The following is a 27,919-nucleotide window of genomic DNA, read 5'->3' as shown; positions in this document are numbered from 1 at the left end:
TACAACCAGGATAAGAGGCAGGGAGGCCAGAGAGAGAGTAGAGTCACATTTTTAATTGGTGCAAATTTATGCAAGGCTCAAATTCAAAAGGACACCACTTGTTTATTCATAGAAAAGCAGCAAAGCACGTAGGTTTACTTACTTATTTATTTCATGGTTTTGTGTTTATTTCAGAAAGAGATCAAGTGTATTGTATTGATATGGGTCCACTCGCTGGACATAAAAAAAAAAACGTATCCTAGCAATTACAGAGGATTTTATATGAGAGGAGATTTTTTTTATTTGACTAACAATACAGATGCCATAGAGAACAGGAAAAATAGCTCGACCTTTAATGGATGTTTCATATCAGGTTTTCATCACAGGTCTTCCATGAGGTAAAATTCTACTGTAAGAGGTACAGGTACATTTCGGTGGACTTGTGTGAGAAATGTCAAATTAGTCAGACTTAGTGAGCCTAAATCACATAATTTTTTAAAGGGAATTTTCACTGACATTTTTGGGGACAGGTGTTACCATGGTTACACAAAACACTGCCCATTGTCAAAGGACTGCCACTGCACTGGAGATGAAGCTGTAAGGTAAATTATTTGGGTTCTTTTTCCCAAAGCGGCGAGTCAAATAAGGTGTTTGAAAAAATGTGGAATAAGTAAGGTTCTAACAACATTAATGCATCAATGTTTGCTGTTTAAAAAAAAACAATTGGCTGCACTGCATAGCTGTGCAAGTCATAACATTTATTGTTGTTTTATTTAGAGGTTATGCGTTCCAAGCAGACACGTACTGCAAATCGGAGCTTAATATTTACTCAAATTGAGAAGCGTTATTAGCACAAACACAACATTGCTTAGCCCACTAAAAAAGTTTTGACTGTGTACTGTACTGGACATGCACAGATCGGTCTTGCAATGCTGGCATCATGCATACAAATGGCCAAAACTAGGTATCCATTTTTTGTTAAAACTGTGTCATGAACAATACTAGAGTTGAATGAGAAAGAATCCTTCTGGTTGGTGTCTCTGTCAAGGTGACAACCTTTTTTTTAAAAATGATCCAAGATACTCCAACTAAGCAGGGCCTGAGAGTTGTTGTTTGACAAGTTACAAATTTCATTCTGATTTCACTGACTGCCAGTTAGTGATCACCTTGAGAGGACTGCACATCATCATGAAAAAAAAAAAGAAAGAAAATAGAAAAAGGCAGCCCCGGCACAGCAGAAATGACGCCCTCTCTGCAATTCTTGCTTCACTTGGGAGACTGATGATACTGTCTTTTCTGCTAAGACTCCCGCTGCTTGACATCTCGACATGACGAGAAGGATGTTCCTGTCTGTCTCGTCACATCACGGCCGTCCTGATTCGGATCCCTCCCATCCAGCGCCATGTGACGCCTCGCTTTAAAAAAGCTGCCCGTCCATCATAAACATCCTTCCTTTTATGTTAGCCGTCTGAGCGGGAAGGGCAAAGAGAGAGATCAGCCTATCAAAGACATGTTGACAGTCAGGCAGACTGACGGAATATCACAAGAGCAATGTGCCAGACCTAGCTAGGAATTTCATTCACAAGGTCGTTGATGATTATTAGACACTCCAATGTTGAGAAGCGTTCGAATCGCAAACCTACAGGTACCGAAAGATTTCGCTGAACAGTATGAAATGAGGTTTCTTAATCAGACCTTCGCTAAATATTCTGAGCAGGTCTGCAGTCATCTTAAATTAAACCCCCCACCTTGACGCCATATAAATGTACTACTGTCAATAAAGTGGATATAAATAGATAGGGGTGTAACCATTCATAACCTAGCTGAATATTTTAAGAGGGTCTTTTGGGCAAGAAAAGGGAGAGAGACGTGATCAATTGTCTTACTTCAGCCCTTACAATCAGAGGTGCGCTAATTGAAATGGTGGAGAGTCATCTGCCTGCCCTAAAGGAGCAACCTTATCAGATTTTTTTTTTTTTTTACATAAATTGCCACAACTGAATAAAAACGTTCTTTGTCTTGTGTCTTATCGCCTGCGGTCTGGATGAAGAAAGAGTTGCGTGTTGACTGTCTGTGGAGAAGCGTTGGCAAATGTTAAGGAGACCTTTTCACTGTCTGACCCCTTCACTTTGTGAATGTTAAAGTTATATAATGAAGACACGAACTCTACAGTTTGATGGCGAGGGTGAAGACACGGGAGTAAAAAGACATTACAGTAGCTAAATAATGTCTTATGCAGTAGTTCATGAAATATGCAGCTGGTCAAAAAGCTTAAAGAATATCAGGAGTGTTTAAGGAGGATTGGAGGACATATTTTAAGGGTGCTCGCTGCGAACCTCCATCGCATGCCTACCTTTCCCTGAGCGGTTCTATTTTCAGAGTGAAGGTAATGAATTGGGATTTGGAAAAGGTTTCTCTGCAGGCTCACAATGAGAAATGATAAGAGATTATTTTAGAATGAAGATCAATGACAAAAAGTCCAAAAGGTACTGCAGCAGGAGACACTTGCGTCTTAATGTAAGATGAGCGCAACGACAAAGCCGAGGCCAAAGGCGAGCGCTTCATCTCTCCAATTCAACTCACAGAGTGGAAATTAGTCTGTGCCATCCGTTGAAGATTTTTACAAATGAATTACCTGGTACATTAATAGCTAGAGAGGCATTTATTAAACACTATGTGTAAAAGTAGCTTTAATTATGCATACTTTATGAAACCTGTTTGACTTAACTGTCTGCCGTACGGGGGCATTTAGTCAGGTAAAAGTACATTAAAGTAATAAAGTAAATTCAAGTCATTCAAATTAAAGTAATTAAAGTCAATTTGGAATACTTGTTGGCTATTTTTCTCAAAGAATAGTTATGTGGATCCTTCTTCTATTCAAATTCATACCACAAAAAAATACAACAATAATATTTTTGCCAGCAGATTGCTCTTTGTCTCTCACCGGTCATTTTGGCCCCCGACGTGAGCGAAAGTTCCCTAACCCTAACCCTAACCCTGCCCCTTCTGTTGTCTGAGGGGGCTGCTATGCTGACAATTGTGTCTACTCTTCCCTTGGGGAGGGGGACACCTCCAGGTGATTTGTGGTTAGGCAAGACTGATGAAGTACTATTGCCACCCTGCTTCTTTGCAAGATCAATTCTACATGTAAGAGTGCACTTTATGAATGATGGAGACTTCCTCAAGCCATCCATACAGCTGCCCAAAGACACAGCCCCAGTCCCCATAGCACCTACAAGGCAGGAGAGAAGCAATCACTCTTCTCAGCGGAGCCATGCATTACGTACCCACGCCCACACATCAACATACCCCCGTGAATACACAGATAAGCCGTAACTACACCGGTCTGGCAAAAAAAAAAGGCCAGGATTAAGACTGATGTCCAGATTTTACTTTTTATTTCTCCACCAATGACGTTAGGAAATCATAAGATAACGTAGAAAAGTCAAATGTAGGCTGGGGTGAGTCATTGATGCCAATGCTAATAATACACTTTACAAGACCTAAGATATCAAGCGTAAACAATAAGCATTAAAAAACAAATAAACAAAAAGCACATTCACCATGTGCACCTCCTGAACAGTGTATAAATCTCTCTTTGACGATCTACCGTGCTTTTGCATGATTTCCCACTTCTCTGCAACACTCACAATTCTAGAGAACCTCAACAACGTTTGAATGTCTCGATATTCAGGAAATCTTTCAGTTTTTTTAAAATATCACAAATATTAAGTATGCCATGTTTTAACGCAATTATTTATATACATATACAGCTTGTTTGGCTATCTTCTTTATCCATCCATCCATCCATCCATTTTCTGAACCGCTTTGTCCCCACGGGGGTCGCGGGCGTGCTGGAGCCTATCCCAGCCGTCATCGGGCAGTAGGCGGGGGACACCCTGAACCGGTTGCCAGCCAATATCTTCTTTATTCCCTTTTATTTACATTCCTATTTATTGAACTTTTTAGCTAACTTGCTGTTTTAGCTGTTTTAAGACAACAATCACTTCACCCTTGTCAATTCTGTTTGTATACCTTAATGCTGGGTTCCATTCCTCTATAATTTGAATTGCATTATCAATTTTTTGTCTTGAAGTGTCACTATTTATAAACATGTGTCATGGCAGAATGAAGAGGAAAAAAAAACGGTGGACAGTTCGGTGAGGCGTAGTTTCGGTGCATTCATCAGACACACCTACAGCGTGGGAGAGCGAAGAGACCGCTTGGAAATATTTATGATTTCGAAGCTCCGTTTCATTGGTGATTCTTTCTAATGGTTTAAATTTAGCAGTGTTGTTAAAACACTCTTTTCTGTGGTGTGACATATTTAAAAGACTTTATTATTATTCATTTTTTTCCTGATAATTATGAGCCCTGTATCTATTTATTTTCTGCCCTTTAGTGTTGCCATATACATGCTACTTTGCATGTGATTGTTGAAATATAATAGTTAGATACAGTACAATAGAGAAATCATTTATGTGAATGTTTGATTCTATAGTTTAACTGATCTCTCAAAACAGACAGTTAAAGAGCAAACACAGACACAAAGGTGCTGGTGTTGGCATTATTTACCAGATTCATCATTTAAAGTTCCTACACCCACCTACTGGTAAACTGCACATGAGAGGTGAATATAACTAATAATTGTTGACATGTTCCAAACTGTCGTCACAGAGCTCACGCCACACACAAGATTAACGAAAGTATCCACCATCTCTGTGTTTGAAATTTCACATGGATTCAAACCATTTAAAATGATTTTTCCAAAGTATCAGTCCCAAGCATTGAAACCTTATTTTTCCCTGTAAATTTCATTTGCCGCTCACATTTTAACATGTATTTTCAATCTGACTACGACTGCAAAGCCATTTGTTAATATTGTCGGTAACATTAAACATGGCCGCCGGGGCCCACAACGTAAAGCGGTTCCAATCTTATTATATACGGTCGAAAATAATTATAATATATCAGGAGCGTGCCAATTATTAAACAAGAAAAATAATTGCTAACGGCTGCCAGTGGAGTAATGTGGAGGTTATCTCTCATTTAGACCAACGTGGGAAAGAGTAATGGTGCATCAACTAAATGGTAAATAACAAAATATTTGTCTTATGGTTTATTTCAGTATTAATACTGCCAGGTGATTGGCCTTGTGAAGTTATTTACATACAAGGTTGGTATCTGAGCATGTGTCACGTGAATGCAAACAGAATCATGACTTGTGTCACTCGTCCATATATAAGTATCGCAGATGGAAAAAAAAGAGGAATCCAGGCATTGAATCGCAACTGGATGCTTTGATCTCCTGTGTGCGTGCGTGCGTGCATGTGCAATTATGTGCGAAAATTCCACCAGCCACCATTGGTGTGAATATAGAGAAACTCTGTGGTTAATACACAGTATTATATCCTGGCTACCATGCAAATATAGCCCCAACAGCATAACTAAACGTTATGGTGGCTGGGTTTGAATTGACAAATGGTTATGTTATTATGCAGTTAAAATGCTCAGTGTTAAGCATTTTTGTTATGGAGGAACATACTAAGTATTCGCTCTGTGAAGCATTCACAAACTAAAGCATTTCTTCTTTATGTCTTCTGTGACGTTATTTTTCATGTGCACGGAAAAGCAAGACTGATGCCATTGTGATAACTTCCATTTACAGTGTAAGCCGGGAGAGACGCTGTGCAGAGGCCGTCTACTATTTATGGGTTAATCGATACAGTCCCTGGATGACACCATGTCCCTGCTACTTTCTGTCATGATGATGGCTCACTAATTTTGGAGAGGCTGCTTTCTCCTCCTGGCTTCAGCCAGCTCCAAGATGTTTTAATTTGGCTGTAAAAATGCCAATCACTATGGTTACTTCTTGTTCCCGGGGGAGGTCATGATGGGGGCAAGTCCATAGGAGGAAATATATTCACATTGTTCTCTTTAGAACCCCTGCTAACCCCTGACATCGCATTCGGGTTGTAACTTCATGTTGTTAAAGTGACAGTGACCCAACCGCTGTGCTCTTTGAGAGGCTGAGGCACGACCAAATAGTGGTCAGAAATGCCCCTAATTCTTGTCCCACTCAGTTTGCATGTGAAAGTGTGTGAGCAGATGTATGTGTGCAAGAGAGCTACGACAATTCCGTAGTCTGTGTCTAATGTACTGATTAGCATGAAATGTGCATGCTGCATTGACCATTTTGGTAGTAATGTGTTTATTTTCTACCAGGTGTCAGTAAAGGACAACACAGACACAATTGGAGATTCATACCATAACTTGGACTCCCGAGATACGGTTGGCCCGAGGAAAAAGAAAACGCAAGAGTAGTGATGAAAAACTAATTACTTCAATACTAAGACTTGACACTGCTTCCTTGAAGTGACTTTGATCTCTAACATGGATATATGGAAGAAGCGATGCTTTTACAGAGATGAAAGCCAACATTTAACAGCTCACATTAAGTAAGAGAGAAAGGATATCAGGAAGTTTTGCATTTCAGTAGGGTGTATGGGGGGGGGTGACATTTTTTGCACAGAAAAATTGGAGCAAAGCAGACTCAACAGGTAGGAAAAGAATTTAATGAACCAAAAGCGCACATGTGAAAGTGCCGTGCAAAGCGCAGTGGGTGCCCAGGGCAAGCACAGGATTATGATGTATAATATTGAGTCGACAGGGGGATGAAAGATTTTAAAATGTATTGTAAGGCTGCATGCTCCTTTCTTTAATATGGGTGCCCAATTCTCATTTTTAGTGACGGGGGCATGTGCAGAATGATGAGTTTGCCATTCACAGTCCATAGACATCAGCCATGTGAAGATTATGCACTGTCCAAAACGGATGCCCCTTCTTATGGTATGATGCCATTTCAAAAAGGATTGTCGACAAGTAGAAGGGGCAGGAGGTTGGTTCAATCATTTTAAAGTTGACATGTCAACAGATCTGTGGATGGACACCAGGTCAACAGCTACAATGCAAGCATTTCATATGAAGGATACGACGTTGTGGCAGACCTACGGACCAGGCCTCTCACCCAGCAGGCCTGCAGTTAGGGCTGGGGTGTTATGTTTGTCCTTTGAGATGCCATGCTGTCTTTGTTGCACTGAAGACTTATATAAAATAAAGTCGCATTCCTCTCTTTTGGCACGACATCCAAGAGTTGCATAAGGCTTATCCCACCAAATATTAAATGTTCTAAATGTATTTAATCTTGTCCTTTGCAATAATTTAGTTCACTTAAAAAGTGGGTGGCTTCAAACAAAAGGTGCTGTGTCCCGAGTTGCTGAAAACATCTAGATCTAATCCATATTACGCATGAAATAAAAGCTGGAATTCTGAACTTTTGTGCGGTATTCATCTTGTGATCCAAGACCCAAATATCGTCAGAAAATAAAAAGAGAAAGATAAAGGAACTAACCTTACTATCTCAATACCTTTGGAGGGTAGCATATTTTGATGTAAACTATATCAATAGGACACTCGACAAGAATGAAGAAATGAATGCTATTCTGTAAACTCTTATTATGAGTGTGCTCAAAATTAAATGTGTCACAGCACATGAGTCATAATGATGATTTTCCATCGCTCTAATTCCATGTTTATATTTGTATTGTACAGTGGAGCCTCGGTTTTCGAACGTCCCGTTTGTCGAACAATTCGGTATTCGAACAAATAAAATCGAGATTCTTTTGCTTCAAGTGTCAAACGAAATTCGGTTGTCGAACCTCGCGAGATGAGCCGAGAGGACCCGCATGCCAACTGACTCCGTTCGTTATTACATCCTTGCTACTCTGAGGATTGCATCTCTAATCATGTCTCTAAAGAAAGCAAGTGGGAGCAGTAAAGCCGTCCTAAAACACAAAGACGCTCGCTCCTACAGCAACGCGACAGTGAGCGCCCGGCGCGCTGCGGTTGCGCGATCGGACCAAATTAAGCTCCCTGCGCACTGAGGTCCACTTAAATTTTCTAAAGTCCATTAGGACTTTATAAATATTTTCTAAATTTTAGCGACCGCTCTGTCACAATAATGCAACCAGCGCGGTGCAGTTGCGCGGGCGGCGGCGCACTACGGTTGCGCGATCGGACAAAATTAAACTTCCTGCGCACTGAGGTCCACTCAAATTTTGGAAAGTACATCAGGACTTTAAAAATATTTTCTAAATTTCAGCGGCCGCTCTGTCACAATAATGCGACCAGCGCGCTGCAGTTGCGCGTTCGGTGACGCGCTACGGTTGCGCGTTCGGTGACGCGCTACGGTTGCGCGTTCGGTGACGCGCTACGGTTGCGCGTTCGGCGGTGCGCTACAGTTGCGCAATCGGACAAAATTAAACTTCCTGCGCACTGAGGTCCACTTAAATTTGGGAAAGTACATCAAAACTTTCAAAATATTTTCTAAATTTCAGCGCCCTCTCTGTCACAATAATGCGACCAGCGCGGTGCAGTTGCGCGGTCGGCGACGCGCTACGGTTGCGCGTTCGGCGGTGCGCTGCAGTTGCGTGATCGGACAAAAATCATTATTTGTAATGGAAAAACATGATTCGGAATTCGAGCAATTTACTTGTCGAACAGCCTTCTGGAACGAATTGTGTTTGAAAACCGAGATTCCACTGTATTATGATATTGCCACCCAAATTATTTCTATCGTATGGATATGATTTAAAATATTTTAAAATCTGAGAAAAAAAGGGGGGGCTCACGCGTCCAGCGGAGGTAGGAGTATACTTGTGGAAATGAGTGGGGAGAGAAGGGAGGCGTCCTCTCCCAGCTCAGCCTGACAAGTAAAGAGTTAACGGGGCGGTGGGTTTGCCCGTTCTCCACTTTGAGTGACGCGATCATCTCTCTTCTTCCCCCAAGTTTGCATGTTGCCAGAGCAGGCGACCGAGCTGCTTGGACGCAAGCTGCCTAGAGTGTGTCCGAGCGCAGGCGTTTGTCCGTGTGTGCTTGCGCGTCTATGCTTGCGTGACATCCGCGAGCGCAACCACACGCCGACATAACGTTACTGACGTGAGCGCGCCACCTCCAACCAAAAACCATGATGACTTTTTCCTCTCCGGCGGACGCCTCGATGTTGTGCCGAGGCGTGAGGCTTGCTCTTTGAGCGGAAGGTGGATCTTCCCGAATACGGCGAGTGGCTTTGTCGCGTGCGGAGAAAAAGGAGGAGTTTGGCGGAAATCCCCACAAATACAGTCACAAATGCCACGGAGGAAACAAGAGGCGCCCAAGCGCGCGCCAGGTACGTATATCCTATTATCACGCGTGTGTCAAAATAGCTTTTAAGCGCCTCACTATTAGTTGTGTTCATTTCACTTAATAGTCAGCTTAAAATGACTTATTCCAGCGTCTTTAAATTCATAAATGATAGGTTGGACGTTGCTCTCCGCTTTTTCCTGCTGCCATAACTTCTTTACACAAGCTGAAAAACAAAGTCGGTTCCACGCCATCCTTTCTCTCGCTCTTGACAAGATAAACAATTTTGGAGCAGACAATGGGAGTTTCGTGGGCTGGAAGAAGCCGTAATCGACAGTTGCCATGTCCGATTTGACGGTTGATTGATTGGCTGTCACGCGGCTTTGATGTGATCCCTCCCGATTTGCATCAGAAAATCACTTCGCACCATGTGCTGCAGGCCCCTGACGTCACGTTTAAACCACTTTCAAAGGATCCGTGTACTTTTTTTGCTTCCCCTCTAGGACGCTCACTGATGGTTCAAGTGACTCATAAACTTCTTGATTTTCTTTCTATACCGCGCATTTTTTACTCACTAACCCAAAATGTACTTAGACAATAGTCACGGATATACAGACTGTCAGCCGTATGCTGCAACAACAGGTGGCGCTATAGCCCCTGACTCTTATTTTATTGAATCAGAAGATTCACAATATTAATTTATTTGAATTTTATTTAAACTCCTTGATAAGGAATGTGTCAATGGAAACCCCTTATTTTAATTGCGTGTTTTTCATGGTTCTCAAGGATTTACATTCTTTTAGAGCAGGACAGTCTGATCATGTCAGACCTTACAATTCTGAAGTTGGGAGTTTGAATTCGAACCCCAGCGTTCCTCTGTTGAATTTGCACGTTCTCTGTGGACTTTTTTTTTCTGACACATTCCAGAAAAATGCATACGTCCTTAGGTGTTAAGTTGTTTGTACCGCCTCTTGCCCAAAGTCAGCAGGTATAAGCGCCTGCTCTCTTACGACCCTAATGACGGTAAGCGGTACAAAAGTGGATGAATGGCCATTATTTTCATGTTTGTTGTGGTTGGCCAACATCTGGGTACTGAGCATAATAATGAAAGTTGTGCTATAGGGTTGCTCTACATGAGCGTAGCACATCTTCCCATCGAGTTCATGTTGTTCTTTAACTAGTTGAGACTGAATTAATGGCACCTCTTCTGGTTTCAGCCAAGTAGGCCCGACCTGTTCAATCACCGCATGTTTAATCAACAATCAATTCCACACTAGACTGATTTTGTAATAATCAATTCCACAAATGAGTTTGGCCATCCTGAGGAGGGAGACATTAAACCTGTCAAAAAGAAGTGCTTTGAAAAATCTTGAGCCTGAAGTGTAAAGTGTTTCTAAAAGTTATTAGCACGTATACAAAACACGTGTTTTATAAAAGTACCCAAGCGTGCTTGAACCTGGCTTGGAACACCACACACACACACAAACAAACAAACACACACATGCACGCACTCACACACACAGTGAAAACACCACACCCCCGTGTGCACATGTTCACTTTGAACACACACACACTCACACAGTGGCCAGGGGAGGTGGGAGGAGCGGGTAAGGGGTTGTAAAAGGAGCTGTGTGCTATGTAATGGAGGGGAGGAATGGGTTTGCTCTGTCAGACCGGGCCGCCACAACGGCTTTGTTTCATGTTTGATTTAATTGTCTCCACCCTGACAGGCCCATTCATCAATGGTTTTAATGGTCAATCAGAGACAGGCTGAGTGAGTGCTCCCATTCTGTTTAGCCATAAGCTGGCCCGGGCTTTTATTTCATCAAAATGCCCCAGCCTAATGTACATGCTCACTGGCTCGGAGTGGCCGCGGGGAGCACATAAAGAATGACTGAAAGCTTTCTGATTTCAGATCAGTGAGAAGGATGTTTTGTTCCTCCTCCTCTCTCGCTCTCCTGCTGCCCGCTACACGGCTGTTTGTCTGTCGATGAAAGGGAATAAAAGGGCTGTAATACAGATCGTTTGGTGTTTGTAGAAAACAACTTTTTTTTTTTCTGGCTGAAACCACGCTTCTTTGTGCATTCATTCATCCATCCATTTTCTTCATTTTTTTTTTCACACTCCCCTTGCACCCCTGTCAGTCAGCCCGTGCAGCTGCAAGTTATAAAGTTGTCAACTGTTCAGTGGCACACAAAGGGTGATGATGAATTGATTGCAGCACAGAGCGTGGTGATAGAGAGAGCAAAGAAAAGGATGACAGATGATGGGCCTTGATTAGGGACTTAGGGGGAGAGTCGGCCCACTGCAACCTTGAGACTTGCATGAAAAATCTACCTCCCCCGTACGCACACACACACACACACACACACACACACACAGGCGTACACCCTCTTTGCTTCCTCATTGTCTCTCAAGCACACACACAAGCAGCCCCCCGCCCCTCTCCTTGCCATCTCTCTGTGAGTGTCTCCACAGTAGAAAACTTGTTTTGCCTGCTTCATTAGCATCGGTCCAATTAGCCGTGAGGCTGATGGAGTCCTGACAGGCCTTGTGATTGGAGATGACAAGCTCGGGGTGCCCGGCCGAATGAGGTTTGCCACCACTTTGATGTAATCAACTTGATATTACGCAGAGCTGCTCGCCTTTGGTTGTGCTGTAACTCAATTTTGCGCTGCAGGTGACAAATGGCCAGCGTACCTGCATCAGGTCTGAGTGCTCTTAACAACCGGGGGCAGGCAGCTTTGTAACCTAACTGAGCAAAAGTGTATGTGCAAGTAAGACCCCGCATTGTTTGTTGCCAATGACATCTGTGGCTCGAGAAAGCTAAAATAATTCGCCAATTTATCAACAGTCAACAATGGCTTTACAACATTTAAAATAGTTACTCCAACGTGCAGTATTTCTGCAGAATAGCGCTCAGTCTGTATTGCACTAGGAAGCCACCGTTACTGAAAGCGACCCTGGATTTTCTATTAACGTATGAGACTGTTTTTGAGACAGAAACAGGGGCAGGGGACATACTCCAGTTTGGAACGTCTCTATGGTAACAGTCTCGTGTTTCTGCAGGCTCAGATTTACAAGTGGCACACTGGCAGCCATCACTCATGAGCTTGTGCGTATGTGCAAATCAGTGGGCATCTACTTTCTGATTTCTTGGCTGGGCTCATGTTGTGTGTGGTAGGGATAGACGGCCAGTGAGGTATTGGTAACCGCAGCCCACTTGCTTGGATCGCCTTGTGTCTTCTTTCCATATGCCAAGTTAGCAACACAAATACTCAGAGCACACATTGCGCACACATGTTGTGTCCACGTTGTAAAAGCAAAAATGAGGTAAAGTGTTTGCATTTCTCTTTGCCCACCTGCTGTTTTATCTGTGAGAAGCGTGGCCTTAATAGGAACAGCGGGGGTCAGCCGAGCGACTTTTAAACAACGACGACGCACCACCTTTTATTCACAGGTGTAAGTAAATGTTTGGGCCTCGCAGGCCTCCTTGCTGATGAAAGTCTTTTGGCTGGATTCCGTTGAAGTGGAGTCACGTCTGTGATCTATGTGTCTGATAAGTGCATACCTAATGAGACTGTGAGCAGCAGTGGAAGGAGGAAGGCTGACGGAGTGTTTCCCACTGGTATTGACAGATGCCTTTTTTGTTTTTGCCATGGGCCTTGAATCCATAAATCCTGCCTGGGTAATGATAACGCAGCCACCCTGCCAGGAACTGAATGCAAAAGATGAGAAAAGGCAAAGTGGGGGAGGACAAGGAGGAGCTGTTGGTGTAGGGCTTGATGAGAAAGAGAAGAAAAGTGGGGTTGTAAAGTGGCCCTCCTCTGCTTTTTAACACACACTTGACAGATGTCAAGCCATTGGTTTGGGCTCTGGGATAAGAAAGAAGCGGCGGGTCACAAATAGAAAACTGTTAGCCATCCTCTGGTCCAGCTTTCAGAGCTTTCAGTGCTTTCAGACGAGGTTTTCAGCAGGGACTGCTGTCTGGGCACTGAGTAGCAGGCTTTGTAAAAATAGTCCCACCGCTCTTGTGATAGATGCAGCTGCACTGTAGCGACAATTGGGACGCACTGTAGCACTCCGAGCGAGCTCCACCAGCCCATCCACTCTCAGTCCTCACAGAGGCAGAGAGCCTGGCGGGATGTGTGCTCCTTTTGGGGAAACTGAGCCGCGCTGTTCTTTGGGGGGCCTGAAACCCAATCCAGCAGGAGAATAGCCCGGCCATGCCAGAGAGCCGATTTCCTTTTCAACAGAGTCATTTATCACTGACCCACCCTTCGCTTCTGACATAGTGACGTGTGTCATTTATCAAACTGGCTTTAGCAGACACACATGGGAGGGAGGGAGGTGGATGCGTGTGGTGTGGGAGGCTGAAAGAGACCGAAAAAGAACAAGAAGAGGGAAAGAGATGAACAGTCAGGAGAGAAATGACGTGCAAGGTAGAGCTGAAAGTTTTTGGGGAGAAAAATATATCTGACAAATATTGTGAATATGATTCAATTTGTGATTTCCTTGAGATCAGGTTTTAGTGCACTATTTACAATATGCAGTACTACTAATTAAAAATATGACATTTGTCCCTTCGAAAATGTTAAATTGAATGTAATTATTTTTTAGACCTATTGTCGTGGGCAGCTCAAAACCCAGTACTCTGTGCTGGGAAATAGTGCAAATATAAGGAAATAACATTTCTGATAATAATATTTTTAACATCGATCTCTTTGCCAGCCATTCCGGTCGGTGTTTGCTAATAAAGGCAGCTTTGACAATCTCAAAATCGCGTTGTCTGAAGTCTCGATTTTAGTCCCAAAACGATGTCGTTCAGTCTTAGTGCAAGAAACAGATACCTTCTATGCTCACATTTGAGTGATTTTCCTGGGAACCTTTCCTGAAAGCTTCAAGAAGTTGCTCCAAGGAGGAAGAGACGATTGAGTTACCCTAAGTTTATGTTTTGACGAGTGACAGAATGTTCCTCAATGACTGAAGACATCTTTATGTAGAGGACAAATATTATTATTTTTTTGCATACACTCCCAATAAGTGTTTGTTTTGTTTTTATGCACACATACTATATCCAAACTGAACTCTTTGAGAGAGGCTTTGTGTTTGCATGTGTGTGCGCCAGTGTCTTTGTGTGTGTGTGACCATATGGCGCCAGTGTTTAATGTGTGGTATGTGTGTGTGTGCGCTTGCTGTTCCCTGATGAGCAGGGCTGACAGGTATCACTCACTCAGCAGCCTGGCCTTTAAATGAACCCGGGCTGCTCTGCTCTCCCGTGGCCCTAACAGGCTCTCTGAAAGATGGATGCTTCTTTAAAAATCAGATTAATGATGGATACCAGGCTTATAGTGCCATTTATCACCAAGAATATTATTTAGGCCGGTCATGTATGGCTGTAACTGGAGAGCCAGGGCGAGAAGAAGCAGGGTGGAAAGCCTTAGACAGACACTCACTGTGTGATGGATGGCTGAGCTCTCTCTCTGAGTGTTACTAGACACCAGTGCCGCAGCAGTAGACCATAATCAGATAGCCCAGGGATGTTTATACCGAAACTACACTTCCAGCATTGGAGAGTTGCTATATGAAAGGTGTAATCTCAAAAAACAGAAATCAGAACCTGAAGGGATTGTAAGGAACCGAGCGAGAGGTTGTGACCAGTGATATCTGGTCGCCCTCTTGTTTATCACATCAAAGAGTCCATGTGTTTTAATTGATGTTTTCTGCATACAGTGTTGTAGCAATACACTAAACGTTTACGCAGACCAAGACCTTTAGCTTTTGGACAAAAGTCAAAAATACAGTTCAACAATTATCTGTCAAGCATTGAGTAGATATGAAACAATCCCAGTGAATGACATTCAGGTAATAGCGTTAGGGTTAACTCCACAGAGCCCGAACCCAGGTCCATCTTCCGTATTGCCCCAAAGTCCATGAACTAACCATTTGGCCAACTAGCGTGACTTGCAGGGAAATTTGGGAGACAGAATGGTCATGTCTCAAGTCAAAGGTTGTGGTTAGAGCTACCACTTTGCGGTGGCTCTCTGTTGGGATTTAGCAGGATACCAAATCCGCACTTGATTAAAATGCTCCTCCATCATCAGCGTGTGAATGACCTCTTAACTTTCCTTGCATGGCAACATATGCCACATTCATTAATCAATAATCAATTAAGCGACCGTGAAAAAAGTCCTTAGAGTACCTTGAGAGTACAAAGATTGAAGTCCTATAAGTGATGCTCTGTAAACGGTGTTCCATTACCACACAGGCACAAACTACTAACCTATAGGTTGACTGCAAAGATTGTTTTGTCGATGTAAAAATCCATGTTTGGCACAAAAACCTGTTTTTTTGTGTTTGTCTTTCACCTTTTATGCCTGGAGATTTATGGTAGCCATCCATCTTCAAGCTGTGTCCATCACCTCCTTGTTGCTAGGCAATAATGGCAGCAGCTGCGTGATGGGAAAGGGGTTATGTTGTCCCTGTCTTAACTTCCCCCACCCCTCTAGACTCTGTTCTTACCCTGAGATTCATTTGTAGCCCCAGGTTTTAGTCCATGCTAAAACAAAATCTAAGTTAGGTCAAACTTTATGCTACCTACTCCAGTCACTGGGGTGGTATCGTTTGTTGTTCTGATTTTTGCATCTGTGACATTTTTAACATTTGAGAACCTACTACTCGCCTATTAGTCATAAATCGGGTACACTCACCTTGGAGGACAATGATTTGCAAGTTGAGTTGCTGTAAGATTGCACCTAGAGGGAGAGAAAATTCACTCCTCCATCAAATCCCCTAAAGACATATGACTTGCATGTATCCACATCATGGCCAAAACTTAAACACAGGGCTGGGCAATTTCGCAAAAATTGACAGGATTCTGACTTTTTTACCAGACCTGATCACTGTGGAGGACCTGATATTTATTGCGATTATATAATCACCCAGGCCTATTTACACATGAAGTCATACAAACCACGGTACTTTCACACTGACATGATATCACTGAGGCTGTCTTACAGAAACGTCCATCAGGGTAGACGGTTCTAAAACCTGCTCTGTAAGACGGTTATGAAAACATTCCATTGACAAGTTTTTCTAAGTACAAGACACAAATCAGTCCTGCTATACTTCATTGGAACTGCATGCTGAAAATATTCTTTGTTTAGTTTCAGGTTTTTTTTTTTCCTCTCCTGTCTTGTTACAGACTGTCCGGCACCATTAACACATCTTAAAGTCACAGTATGTTCCTTTTTACATGAGGCCTAAACAATTAGAATGAGCCAAACAAACAAATAGTATTGAGGTAGAGCCATTGAAAAAGGTGGCATTGAAAAAGGTGTGAAAAATCACATTTATATGGGCTTGATGTGGATGTGAAAATGGTCTCTTCATGTCTATAGATACGCTTTGTGACCATTTCATTTTTAATTTGTTACATAATTACCTTGGATAGGTGTAGTATAGCAATGAGTGGTACGCCGTTAGGTTTTCTTCAAAGTCTTCTCTGTAGGCACCAACATTATTAGAAGCAAAAAGAACATTTGAACTTAGTATTTGAAATGGTACGATTTTATTTCAGACTTTTGTCTTCATTTAATACCGTGTGTCTTCGACATGCGGCTTCCAGTCGTTTCTTTGTCCAATCAGATTTTAGCTTCAGTGTGTTGCCATGAAAATATTATTTTATAAAGCGTGCAGGCATCCACTTTTGAATTGCTGTTTCTTCATTTAGCTAGTCAAATTGTCATTCCTCTATGCCTTTCACTGATGCTGAGTGACAAGTTTCTCATTGGTTCAGCTATGTATGTGTAGTTTCTGCTTGTCGAGCTCTCCAGAGATGGGCACCTTACCAAATTTTGCCGATCCTTCGTTCCTGACCTGGGCACCCCTCTGTCATCTCGCCGTTCTTTCCTAATTCTTAATATAATCATCAGACCAGCTGGCCTTGTTATTTTAAAGGGGCTTCTTCTGTCACTGCTTCCCTTCGTCCGTCAAATAACTGCTTATGTGCTGCTTTCCTCGCAGCTCTGGAATCATACCTGGGCCTTCCGCATTGTTCGCACAGAGTGATAACCAGTGTACTAAACGAGCTGAGAAAATGCCAAGCTCAATTGCCTGGTAGTGTTGCAAGCCGCTGTCATTTACCAACGCTGAAATTCACCAACAGCTGTGTGCTTCTTGAATTGTCCTGTCATTGGCAGGATATGAGTGATACCAAGTATAAAGCAGCTGTGCTTTCGATGTCGTCCATTGTTGCTTAAATCAAGGAAGTGGTTCTTTTTCCAATCTTTAAACGAGTAATCCTCCACCTTTTCTCTGGTCACTGTGGTCAGAATGAAACTCGTACAAGCAAGTGAGCGCCCACGATCAAACTCGCACAAGACACGTCACGCCACAGTTCATTTTTGTTTCTCTGTTGAATGTAGCATAATAAGACAAATTTTTGTGAGGTGAATTCTCACACTCTCGCTCTCAGTCACACAGACTCGCATACACTGTATATAGCCCGATTTACCCCCCCCCCCCATGTGAGGTACATTGACAAGGTTTCAGCCCTAAGCTTTGCCTGAGGCCAGAATAATCTCTCTGTTTTTCCCATCTCCCGTATCACACATCCTGCACTACAATCAGCGGACACAATGTATTCACAATGCCATCAGGGGGTAGAGAACACACATGCACACGAATAACAAATGACAAAGGCTGCATGATCACTGTAAACATTATTGTTTGTGTTAGCATTTTGTCACAGCACAAGAGTGAATGACTAGAAAGTCAAACCCAATGTGGAGCATAAAAATGCATGACCTCAGAAAAGCTGAAGGTTTTCGGGAGCTGCCCTTTATTTCAGTTATGTAAGATAAATTGCAAGACAAAAACATGTTCATCAAAATCAGCATTATTGACCAAGTTTGCACAGTGATGTCTCTGCGTCTCTCCCGATACATATATATGCGTATATAAAGGTCTAAAACTAGTCAGAACCAACAATTTACAAATACCACATATTATAGGACTGTGTTGAGTCAATTTATGATCAAATCCTGCTGTACTTGACGTATTTTTTTAATTAAGATTTGTTTACTGCTAAGCTTTGAACAGGAATAAAGCCAAACACAATGACATGATTTAGAACGCTAGCTGTCGTCATCCTCCTCGTTTTTCTTGTTTGAATGTGTTTACTTAAGCATAAATCACTTAGCCATCCATATATATATATATATATATATATATATATATATATATATATATATATATATATATATATATATATATATATATGTGTAAAATAATTATATTTGAAAATGTTATATCTCGTCAGTCTATATGATACTGCTATTTTGATGGAGCTGTAATTACTCGAACCATTTTAAAAAGTTGTAAGCATCAGGGAATTGTGCCGTTTGATTATAACCAAGGTGACTTCCTGTGCTGTTGCATTTAGGAGCTATTTCCTGTGGTTATGAGCCACCCGATGTTGTTGGTTTAATTAGAATATTGCACTTATGGTAAGAAATGTTTTTCATGTTGAGACAGAGTTGAACTTTCTGCGGTCAAAACCCTGGCTTCAAATCATCAAACATCATCTTGGCAACTCTCTGGAACTTCCTCTCCACTCGAACTTGAAGTTCCAAATTTATTTATGCTGCATGTATCACTGCAGAAAAATAGTGCCTTAGATGAAATGTTCCTAAAACTATTAGAATACTGTAGTTGCTAATTATATTTTATCCCCCTGTGGTTTTTAGTTCCTTAAACTCGCTCGCATTTTTACTGTATGTAGGGACCACCCATGTAGATGACTTCCTCTCCCTACTGCCAGCTGCTATTTCTGCATTGTGCAGTTCACTGGGTGATTGCTGTGATTAAACTCAGATAGAAGACTAAACATTTGTTAATTGTAGTATTTCAAATGATCTGAAGGAATTAATTAAGGAATAGATGACATCAGCAAATATACATGTAGCAAATGTTTCCGAACAAGAGGTAATGATTAAATATTGGTATTTTACATTGAGACTTGTTTTTACCTTTTACATTTTAAGACATTGCTGTTTAAGCCAGACCTAGGAAGGGTTTTTAATGATGTATCCTGTTTACTACGTTGCTCTTGGGTGGGATCTGGCTCCCAGATGGTTTTCCCAGCTGTGAAGGCCCCACCAGTAAAAAGCATGCAGATCATCTAATGACTGATGTTAAAGAAGCACTGAGATTTTAACGACAGGAGTGTAATGAGTTCCAAGAGAAGAAACTCCTTATTTGTGGGGTTCGTCTTATCACTCATCACTCTCAAGGATGAATTGTGCCTATTTTGCATTTTTCATTACGATACTCAATATAGAAAAAAAATTAGTTAATTGCTGCCTTATCAGCAATACCTTATGAACCCCCTGACCCATGGGATCGAATCAGACGTTGAGCGCATCAGCACCTCCCCGCTGATTCACACCATCCCCGCAATGTCTGTTGTTCCTGATAGTCAGAGCAACTCTGCAGCGTTCTATCAGATCATCTCTCCCTCCTGGTCAGCGGCCCTCATGTTTACGTAAATGATACTCCGCAGGAATGCTTCCTGCATGCCAAAATGAAACTGTCTTTCCTCATTGCTTGCATTCATGTGCGTGTACAATTGTGTTTGGGCAGGAAGGGTTCTGTCCTAAAGGACTGACTAACTTATTTTGACAAACACGATGTGGATTTGAGGCCGTGTATCAGAAGGGCAATCTGCGCAACTCGCTTTGAGATGCCACAAAGCAACAACGAGATAGGGCTCCATACCTTAGCAGGAGCATATTAAAAAATCTGCCTTTGCAGAGTCATGCAGACATAATTTTGACAATAATTCATTATTGTGATTATAGTTTGCTGCGGTGAAGTGTGCAGATACCAAGGTGCTTCTATTTTTAATATTTTGTACCCTATGCACCCTTCACCCCTTCCAATGAAAAACATATTTCTTGAACATAAAAATCTTTATATCCAAAACACGAAGGTATTTGGGGAAGGTTTTTATATGTTTATTTTTTAAAGTTACATGTAATTCATTGAGCGAAGACAATTGAAATTGCTACAAAAAATACACATAATTATTTTGCTTGCGTAGTTGTTTTGATTAGTTTATGGATCTGATATTTTTTAAGGAAGCAAAAACAATGACACAATGAAATCTTAATTACTGTATGGGTTACTGTATGGGTTGTTTTGTTTGCATCTTTGCAGAAAATTCCAAGTCACAAACATTGGTTGTTGGAAATGCAAAAATGCAGTGTTTTTTTATCTCCCATTTTTGGAGGCTTCATTTGAAATCCTGTCACCGCCTATTACTTAAAGTGGTCTTGGTATGTGAGAATCACCTCATAGGTTAAGTAGCTCTAACTGCTGAGTTTGTCTTTAAATGCATCTTTAGTTTTCTTGGAATCATAGTTTCTTCTTTTGTTTCATTTACTTTCTCAAGAAGGTCTTTCAAGATATTTTGTCTTTATTTATCTTTACTAGCTCGTGGCATTACCTTTTTTACTATCATATCACGTGGCTGCGAGAAACAGTTTGATGCACCTGATTTTAAAAAAAATCTGACTCTGATGGCCAACTGAGGCCCAATATCTAATGTCCCAAAGATAAGTATCGGTTCCCTGCTCGGTGGTTGGGGACCCCCCGTGCTACACAATATTAGGAACACGCACGGTCATATGCTTACAGATCAGGGAGAAAGTTTAATAATCTTTCTTGGGTTTTTTTATACTAAGGGGGCCTCTATACTCCCCATCACCTTTTATTAGCTTGATAAATCACCTCTGTTGTCAGTCAAGCCAGGGAGAATAATTGGATGTGGTTGTCGCCCTACGTGATGGATTATCAGTCATTGGGGATTAAATTAACAGATAGCGCTCAGACATAATGGTTTTTGTTTTGCATTTTAAATTGCCTGGGAGCACAGCTACACTCTGTAGGTTTTTATAGCTCGTCCTTTTGGACCTCACTCCCCCACTCTGCAATTTAGACCTAATGACAAATGAACATTAATAGGGCTGCAGTCCTTTTAAAGTATTGAATATATTCCACAAACTTTGGGCATATAGAGAGTCTTGGGAACGCCTGTGAATATGGCACCATAACAATAAATAGGTTATAGCATTAGATGCGTGAACCTGTCAGACAATGCGCAGAGATATATGTTGCATAATTTTTTATTGAGGAAGAGACAAGTGACCTGACAACTTGGTCAAGTGGCATAGCAGTCTCTTCTGATACAAGCTGACATCTGTGACTAGTTAGCAGGGCTACAAACACATGACAGTGACTACCTCGTCCTGACTAGATTTCCTCTTTCAAATGAGAAGCTGACAGCAATTCCTTCTAGAGGAGAAGCGGATGCGAACCTAAAGTAAAAAGAAAGAGGGTGTGGGCAGTCACTTGCCTGGTAGCAATGTTCCCTTGCGTGTTTGCCCGAGCATGAGCAATTTAACTCCTTGCCCCTTTCTCCATCCTCCCAGGCCCCTCCCTCCCTTCCACTTCCACATTATCATAATTGTGTCCAGAACATGAGGGGCCAGGGAAGTGATCATGTCATTTTATTTACACCCTGCTTGGCCCTTTCTACAAACGACATGCCACCGACTGCCAAACGGATTGGGGCCCGACGACATCTTTTGATCAGGGCTGTCGGGGCCTATCAGCTTAGAATGGCAGGTAATGGATACCCAGTGACAAACCAAATCTCTGGGAGGACAGAGAGTGGGCCGCACCTGCCAGGTCTCCATTAGGGGGGCCAGCACTATGGAGCTGCCTACTGACTCAGCCCCCAGGGCCTAAATCAGACCAGCGCCAGCCACATGGATGTCTGGAGATTGGCTGTTAGCGCTGGAAATGAGAGTTATTTCTGCTATGACATTTTTGTTTAGGGCGGACGTGCATGTATGTGTGTGTGCGTGGGGGGGCAGAGTTTAGACACCGTGCTGTGTTTTCAAATGCAAGATTTTAACTTGAGTGAACACAACCAGCAGTCACCGCTTCTTTGTGATCTGTATCGGTTTTCTTTTCTTGGCTTGTTCGGCATTCCTATTTTTTTTCAAAGATTTTCAGTCTTTAGGCTTAGCAGTTTGATTAGGTGCAGGAAAAATGCACAGGCACGTTGTTGAGTTAGTTGTGAATGCGCTTGCATTTTGTGGAGAGCAGTATCACAGTATGGAATACACTCAAAGTCAGACAGGTCTCTTGAATGCCGCACTTTATTCTGACTGTCTTACGTCCATCTTCTGTTTTAATCTCTTCAACTTCTCTGATTTCTTGCTCTAATTAATGACATGCAAAATATGGGATTGCAATAGCATGGCAGTTAAAACCTGTAAAGATTTGTAGCATGAAACCAACTGCACACATTACAGAGCTAATGAACTCAGCTTCCGCTCACTGTAGGATGCTTAGCTGACATGTCGAACTTGCGTCAACAAAATCCAAACGTTCCTCTTTTGGAACTCTTCATCGTTTGCTATTACGGGCGTCTGTAAGGGTGTGTGATCAGAGAAAAGGGCAGATGAAGAGGCGTCAGACATATTAACTGACAGATGGAGGTTGATCCAACTCATTTATTACCCCAGAGGAGAATGCCACAGTAAGATTGGGCTTCATTAATTTCAGATTTAGTTTTCATTTCAAGCTGTTGCGCCCTGAGATAAATAAAATGGTGCATTATGTTTTTGCCAAGATATTTCTTTTTTTGTTTTCCTCCATTACTGGGAGTGAAAAGAGGGGAGGCATAAGTTCCATGTGGCTGGGGTAGTATATAAATACAGGCTCGCCTAGAGGAAAATAACACCTCAACGGTTGATGAGGTGAAATGGGATGACTGTAATTTCTCAGCTCAGCTTTAAAGGCTCCCACACAGATGGCTCATTTATCCCAGGGAGTCCTCGGGCACACATTGCAGAGAAACTTTTTTCAGTTATTCTAACACAGCGTGTTGACTCCTTGCAATTTTACTCATCTTGTTCTTTCTCTCTTTGTCTCCAATTGCCCTCCAGCCTATTCTCCGGAGGAGCTGACAAAGCACCCCGTAGAGGATGAGGAGGCGGAAGCAGGCGACCTGCCCTCTCCCCCTCAGGATGACCTTCCCATGAAGGATGAGGTTGTGGAGAAAAGTGCCGGGCCTGCCAAGGACCAAGTATGTGACCAAGAATCGGTAGGGGCTGCGGAGCTGTCAGGGCAAGAGATGGACAGCGAGTCACATGTGAGCGAGATCAGTGATTGTCTCTCAGACTTTGACAGTCCCTCCAGAAAAACTGAAGGAAACTTGGTCACAGCGCCTCTAAACGGTGGCACAAAGACACCACCCATTGGCATGGACACGTTGGAACATATGAAGGCTATCTACTCCAGCTTCCTAACAAGTCCTCTGTGGGCGCCGCTGAACTTTAATACAAAACCCATACAGGTGCCACCATCTGCTTCGACAGAGAAGCCAACTCGCAGCAACAGCACCAGTAGCAGTAGTAGCTGTAGCAGTAGCAGCTATGACTGGCATCAGTCAGCGGTGGCAAAGACACTTCAACAAAATCCTCCCCAGAGTTATCATACTGCCCAGTCTGAGCCGAGCCTCTTTAGCACAGTCCAGCTCCACAGGCAAAATCCCAAGTTATTTGGTTCAATTTTTACCGGTGCCAGCAAGTTCCGCTGCAAGGGCTGCAGCGCAGCATACGACACGTTGGTCGAGCTTACGGTTCATATGAACGACACCGGCCACTACCGGGATGACAACCAGGATAAATCAGGAAACGGTGCAAAGCGTTGGTCCAAGCCCCGCAAACGCTCTCTTTTGGAAATGGAGGGCAAAGAGGATGCTCAGAAGGTTTTGAAGTGCATGTACTGTGGCCACTCCTTTGAATCCCTGCAGGACCTTAGTGTCCACATGATCAAGACCAAACACTACCAGAAAGTGCCTCTGAAGGAGCCCATGGCTCCGGTGGCCACTAAAATGTTGTCTTCGAAAAAAAGGGGACTCATGGGGCTGGAGCTCACTGCCTCACCACGTTCTAGAGAAGGAACCCCAAAAGCTAAGCACTCGCATTCAGACCCGAGTGAATCCTCCCAAAAACGTTCGTCCAGCCCCTACACCGCTTCTAGTAACCGATATGCTCACCAGAATGGTGGTAGCTATGCCTGCCAGTTTGAATCCAACAAATTCCAGATCCTCAAATGTATGGAGTGTGGGAGCTCACACAATACATTGCAAGAGCTGAGGACCCACATGATGGTGACTGGGCACTTTCTGAGGGTGACGAACTCTGTAGGAAAGAAAGCCAAAATGCTTCCTGAGGCCACCTCCCCTAACCCTGGGAGAATGACCACACCCACTGAGCCAAGAGTTCAGTCCGTCCCACTGGCACCCTCCACCTTCTCTCCTCCGCCTCTTCAAACCACTTCAACTCCCCCTGCCAGCTCTCCTCCTCTAAAAGAGATCAAAAGGGAGGAATTTGAGGAGGAGTGTACAAAGCAAGAGGACCTTGGCAATGAAAAACAAATTGTAATTTCAGTCAGGAAGGAAGAAGATCCGGAAAAGGAGGAAAAATATGATATCTCAAAGTATAACTACCTTACTGAAGAGGACCTGAAGGAGGGTCCTAAAGGAGGCTTGGATATTCTGAAATCACTGGAAAACACTGTGACATCAGCTATCAACAAGGCCCAGAGTGGCAATCCAAGCTGGGGGGGCTATCCTAGCATTCACGCTGCTTACCAGTTCCCCAGTGCCATCAAGCTACAACAGGGGAGCATTGAAAAGAACTCTCCAATGAAGTTCTTGTTCAACGGTGGGGATGTCATGTTGTCCTCCCTCACCAGCAACCAGCCTCTAATCAGCCCGCCTCTTACCCAGTCTTCCCCCTTTCCCAGCAACAACTTCCAGGCGATGGAAGATTTAGTGAAAAAAGTGACTGAGAAAGTCGCAAAAGTAGAGCAAAGGGTAAAGCGGTTGTCTCCCAAAAGGGAAAACCATGTGTCCCCCTGCAAAAGTGAGGCTGGCGAATTGCATAAGGGTGGTGAGGCTGACTCACCCAGGGAATTGAGAGCAGTCACCCCAGCCAATAGTGACAGGGGAATCCATAGCGACCGAGCATCCCCGGCAACGGACGCTAAGAGAGAGACAGCAGTCAAATCCCCGCATGCTTCCGATTTAACATGCAACACCGCCATCATCACTGGCCATACTCCTCCAGAGCAGCCCTTTGTCAATCCTCTAAGTGCTCTTCAGTCAGTAATGAGCATTCATTTGGGGAAAGCAGCCAAGCCCTCCTTGCCAAACCAAGATCCCCTGAGCCTGCTCTCCAGGTTCAGCCAGAGCATGGCCGAGAGGGCCGCTGTGGCGGCCCCTCCCCCGCAGACTAAGAAGCCTGATTCTGTAGTTGACAATAGTTTTTGTCAGTCCATTGATGACCAGCCTATGGACCTCACAAAAGGGAAAGGTGAGAAAGGAGTATCTGTAGCGTCAGCTCCCTTAACTCCCTCATCCACTGCCTCCTCCGTCTCTCCCTCTTCTCTTGTCACCCCTGCTCAGCTAACAGTGGTTTCTCCCTACACATCCAACAGCCCTTTGCATGAGAACGCCTTGTCTGATATTTCAGACATGCTGAGGAACCTGACACAATCCCAGCCCGCCCCAAAACCAGCGTCTCGGTCACGGGTTACTGATAAAGTGGCCAGCCTGGTCGCCGCATGCGATGATGATGACGGAGCCCTGCACGGTCACAAACGCAAAGGTCGACACTCCAGCTGGAACCCCCAGCATCTCCTCCTTCTGCAGGCACAGTTCGCCTCCACATTGAGACAGTCCTCAGAGGGGAAATACATCATCAATGATCTCAGCCCACAGGAGAGAATGCACATATCTCGTTTCACAGGTCTCTCAATGACAACCATTAGCCACTGGTTGGCTAATGTCAAGTACCAGCTGAGAAGAACCGGCAGAACCAAGTTCCTAAAGAACCTGGACTCCGGGCAGCCTGTTTTCTTCTGTAGTGACTGTGCCTCACAGATCCGAACCCCAACAGCATATGTTGGTCACCTGGAAGCTCACCTTGGCTTTAGAATCAGGGACTTGGCTAAGCTCACGCCAAAACAGACCGTCAGGGACTCCCACACTCTCGCTGAGAAGCTAGCACCCCTGGAGTCGTACATGTCGCCACAAGATGACTGCGGTAGTAATGGCTCCGTGTACCGCTGCCAGCTCTGCGTCCGTAAATTTGCCACTAAGCATGCCATCAAACTTCACCTCAGCAAGAGTCATGGCAAGTCTCCAGAGGACCACTTGCTGTATGTGTGCGAACTCGAGAAACACTAGTGCTCCCTCATCGGTCGAAAACTGGATGAAGTTTGATAGTATTTGTTGAAAACAACAAATACTAATTGTGGTCGAATGCACTAAGTTGCCAAGAACTACTACCGGTAAAAAGTGTCAGCACAAAGAATTTATGTCTATTCGGTCTATAGGATTTTTCGTGTGTCTCTGTATTTAAAGAAAAAAAACAAAACTAAGATGTTTTCAGATCACATTTGAATGTCCAAAATATTCAACCAAATTTGTTGGTAATGGTGCCATTTGTCTCAATTTATGTGCACCTTTTGGTGTGTAAGACAAAAAAACTATGTCAACAGATAACTTGAAATGCATCAGCTATATTTATTTTGTATTTCTGTGATTTTATTTTGGTTTGATTTTCCGGTAAACTGCATGTTCAGATTTTAAATTTGTACAGTCCTTGTTCTGTCCCGCCCCGAGTTTCGAAATGACACTTCAAATTGGTCTTCTTATAACAGCTTAAAACAACCAAATGCCCTGAAAAGCTCTTTAAAAAAAGATTGCCAAACAGCCAAATGTTACTATTTTCAAATGTATTTCTATGTCTATCGTTGGAGTTTCTTGCTGATTGTAAAAGAGTCACTGTAGTTTATAATTGAGTGAGGGACAAAATCCAGGTCTGTTTATGTAAAAATGTACATTAAGTGTATATGCTTACAACTTGCTGTTTAAATTATGCATACTTGTTATATTTCTTAATTTAAAAGGACTATGACTATCCACTGGTGCAGAGCCCCGAAGAAGAATAAAAGGACAATGTTTTGCACACTAGTTTTATAAATGTTATTTGATAAAGAAAAAAAACACAACTATGTTAATGCCTTGTGCTTCTATTATTAAACTGAATTCATGCTGCGTAGAATGTGTTTTGTTTTATTTATTGTCTTTACTTGTTCCATTTGCATTCAGAGTCATATTTTTAGCTGACCCATCCACTTCTATCCATCTATTTTCTGTAAAGCTTGTCCTCATTAGCGTGAGCTGGAGCCTATAAGAGCTGACTTTAGGTGAGAGGTGGGGTTACATACAAATCTAATTTATTGCAATCTCTCGTCATCTAATTGCACATTTTCCAGTGCGTTTGTCTTTAAAATTCCCGGTGATTCCTTTGTTGCCACGTCGGGCCTGGCTCTGAAGGTGCGAGTGGTGCCACTGCCTGCAAGGCGTCTGGCAGGTGTTGCGTGCCGCATGTAAACCACCAGATGTTTCTGAAACGAGCCACTGGAGGAGGAGCAGGAGGAGGAGGCAGGCGGGCTGCAGCAGCAGGCGGAGTGGGCTGATTACCACAGGGGCTTGGATGCCATCAGGAGCCCCCGGCGCAGACAGCAGATCTGGCACACACCTGTACTCCAAGACTGTCCCTTGGAAAAAATAAAGGGGATGGTGTATATGCGCATTGAGACAAGCTGA

At 43.1% G+C, this 27,919-nt stretch overlaps 1 protein-coding gene across 1 annotated transcript; it reads left to right on the top strand.

Moving 5' to 3' along the window:
* Window positions 1–8,944: 8,944 nt before the first annotated feature.
* On the top strand, window positions 8,945–27,324 carry tshz3a (teashirt zinc finger homeobox 3a). The gene is made up of 2 exons (XM_085914314.1): window positions 8,945–9,205; window positions 23,181–27,324. The coding sequence occupies exons 1-2, from the start codon at window positions 9,166–9,168 to the stop codon at window positions 26,489–26,491; spliced, it is 3,351 nt and encodes a 1,116-aa protein (XP_085770440.1). The 5' UTR covers window positions 8,945–9,165; the 3' UTR covers window positions 26,492–27,324.
* The last annotated feature ends 595 nt before the right edge of the window (window positions 27,325–27,919 follow it).

The sequence above is a fragment of the Syngnathus leptorhynchus genome, chromosome 6 (genome assembly GCF_054491065.1).
Source record: "Syngnathus leptorhynchus isolate UIUO chromosome 6, UIUO_Slep, whole genome shotgun sequence".
NCBI lineage: Eukaryota > Metazoa > Chordata > Actinopteri > Syngnathiformes > Syngnathidae > Syngnathus > Syngnathus leptorhynchus.
This window is presented reverse-complemented; position numbering and strand designations above follow the sequence as displayed.

What these genes read in the sequence shown, in the direction of transcription:
- tshz3a (XM_085914314.1), top strand. Translation starts at nt 9,166, where the DNA reads ATGCCACGGAGGAAACAAGAGGCGCCCAAGCGCGCGCCAG. An exon ending in GGCGCCCAAGCGCGCGCCAG is followed by an intron (nt 9,206 to 23,180) that starts GTACGTATATCC and finishes ATTGCCCTCCAG; the next exon opens with CCTATTCTCCGGAGGAGCTG.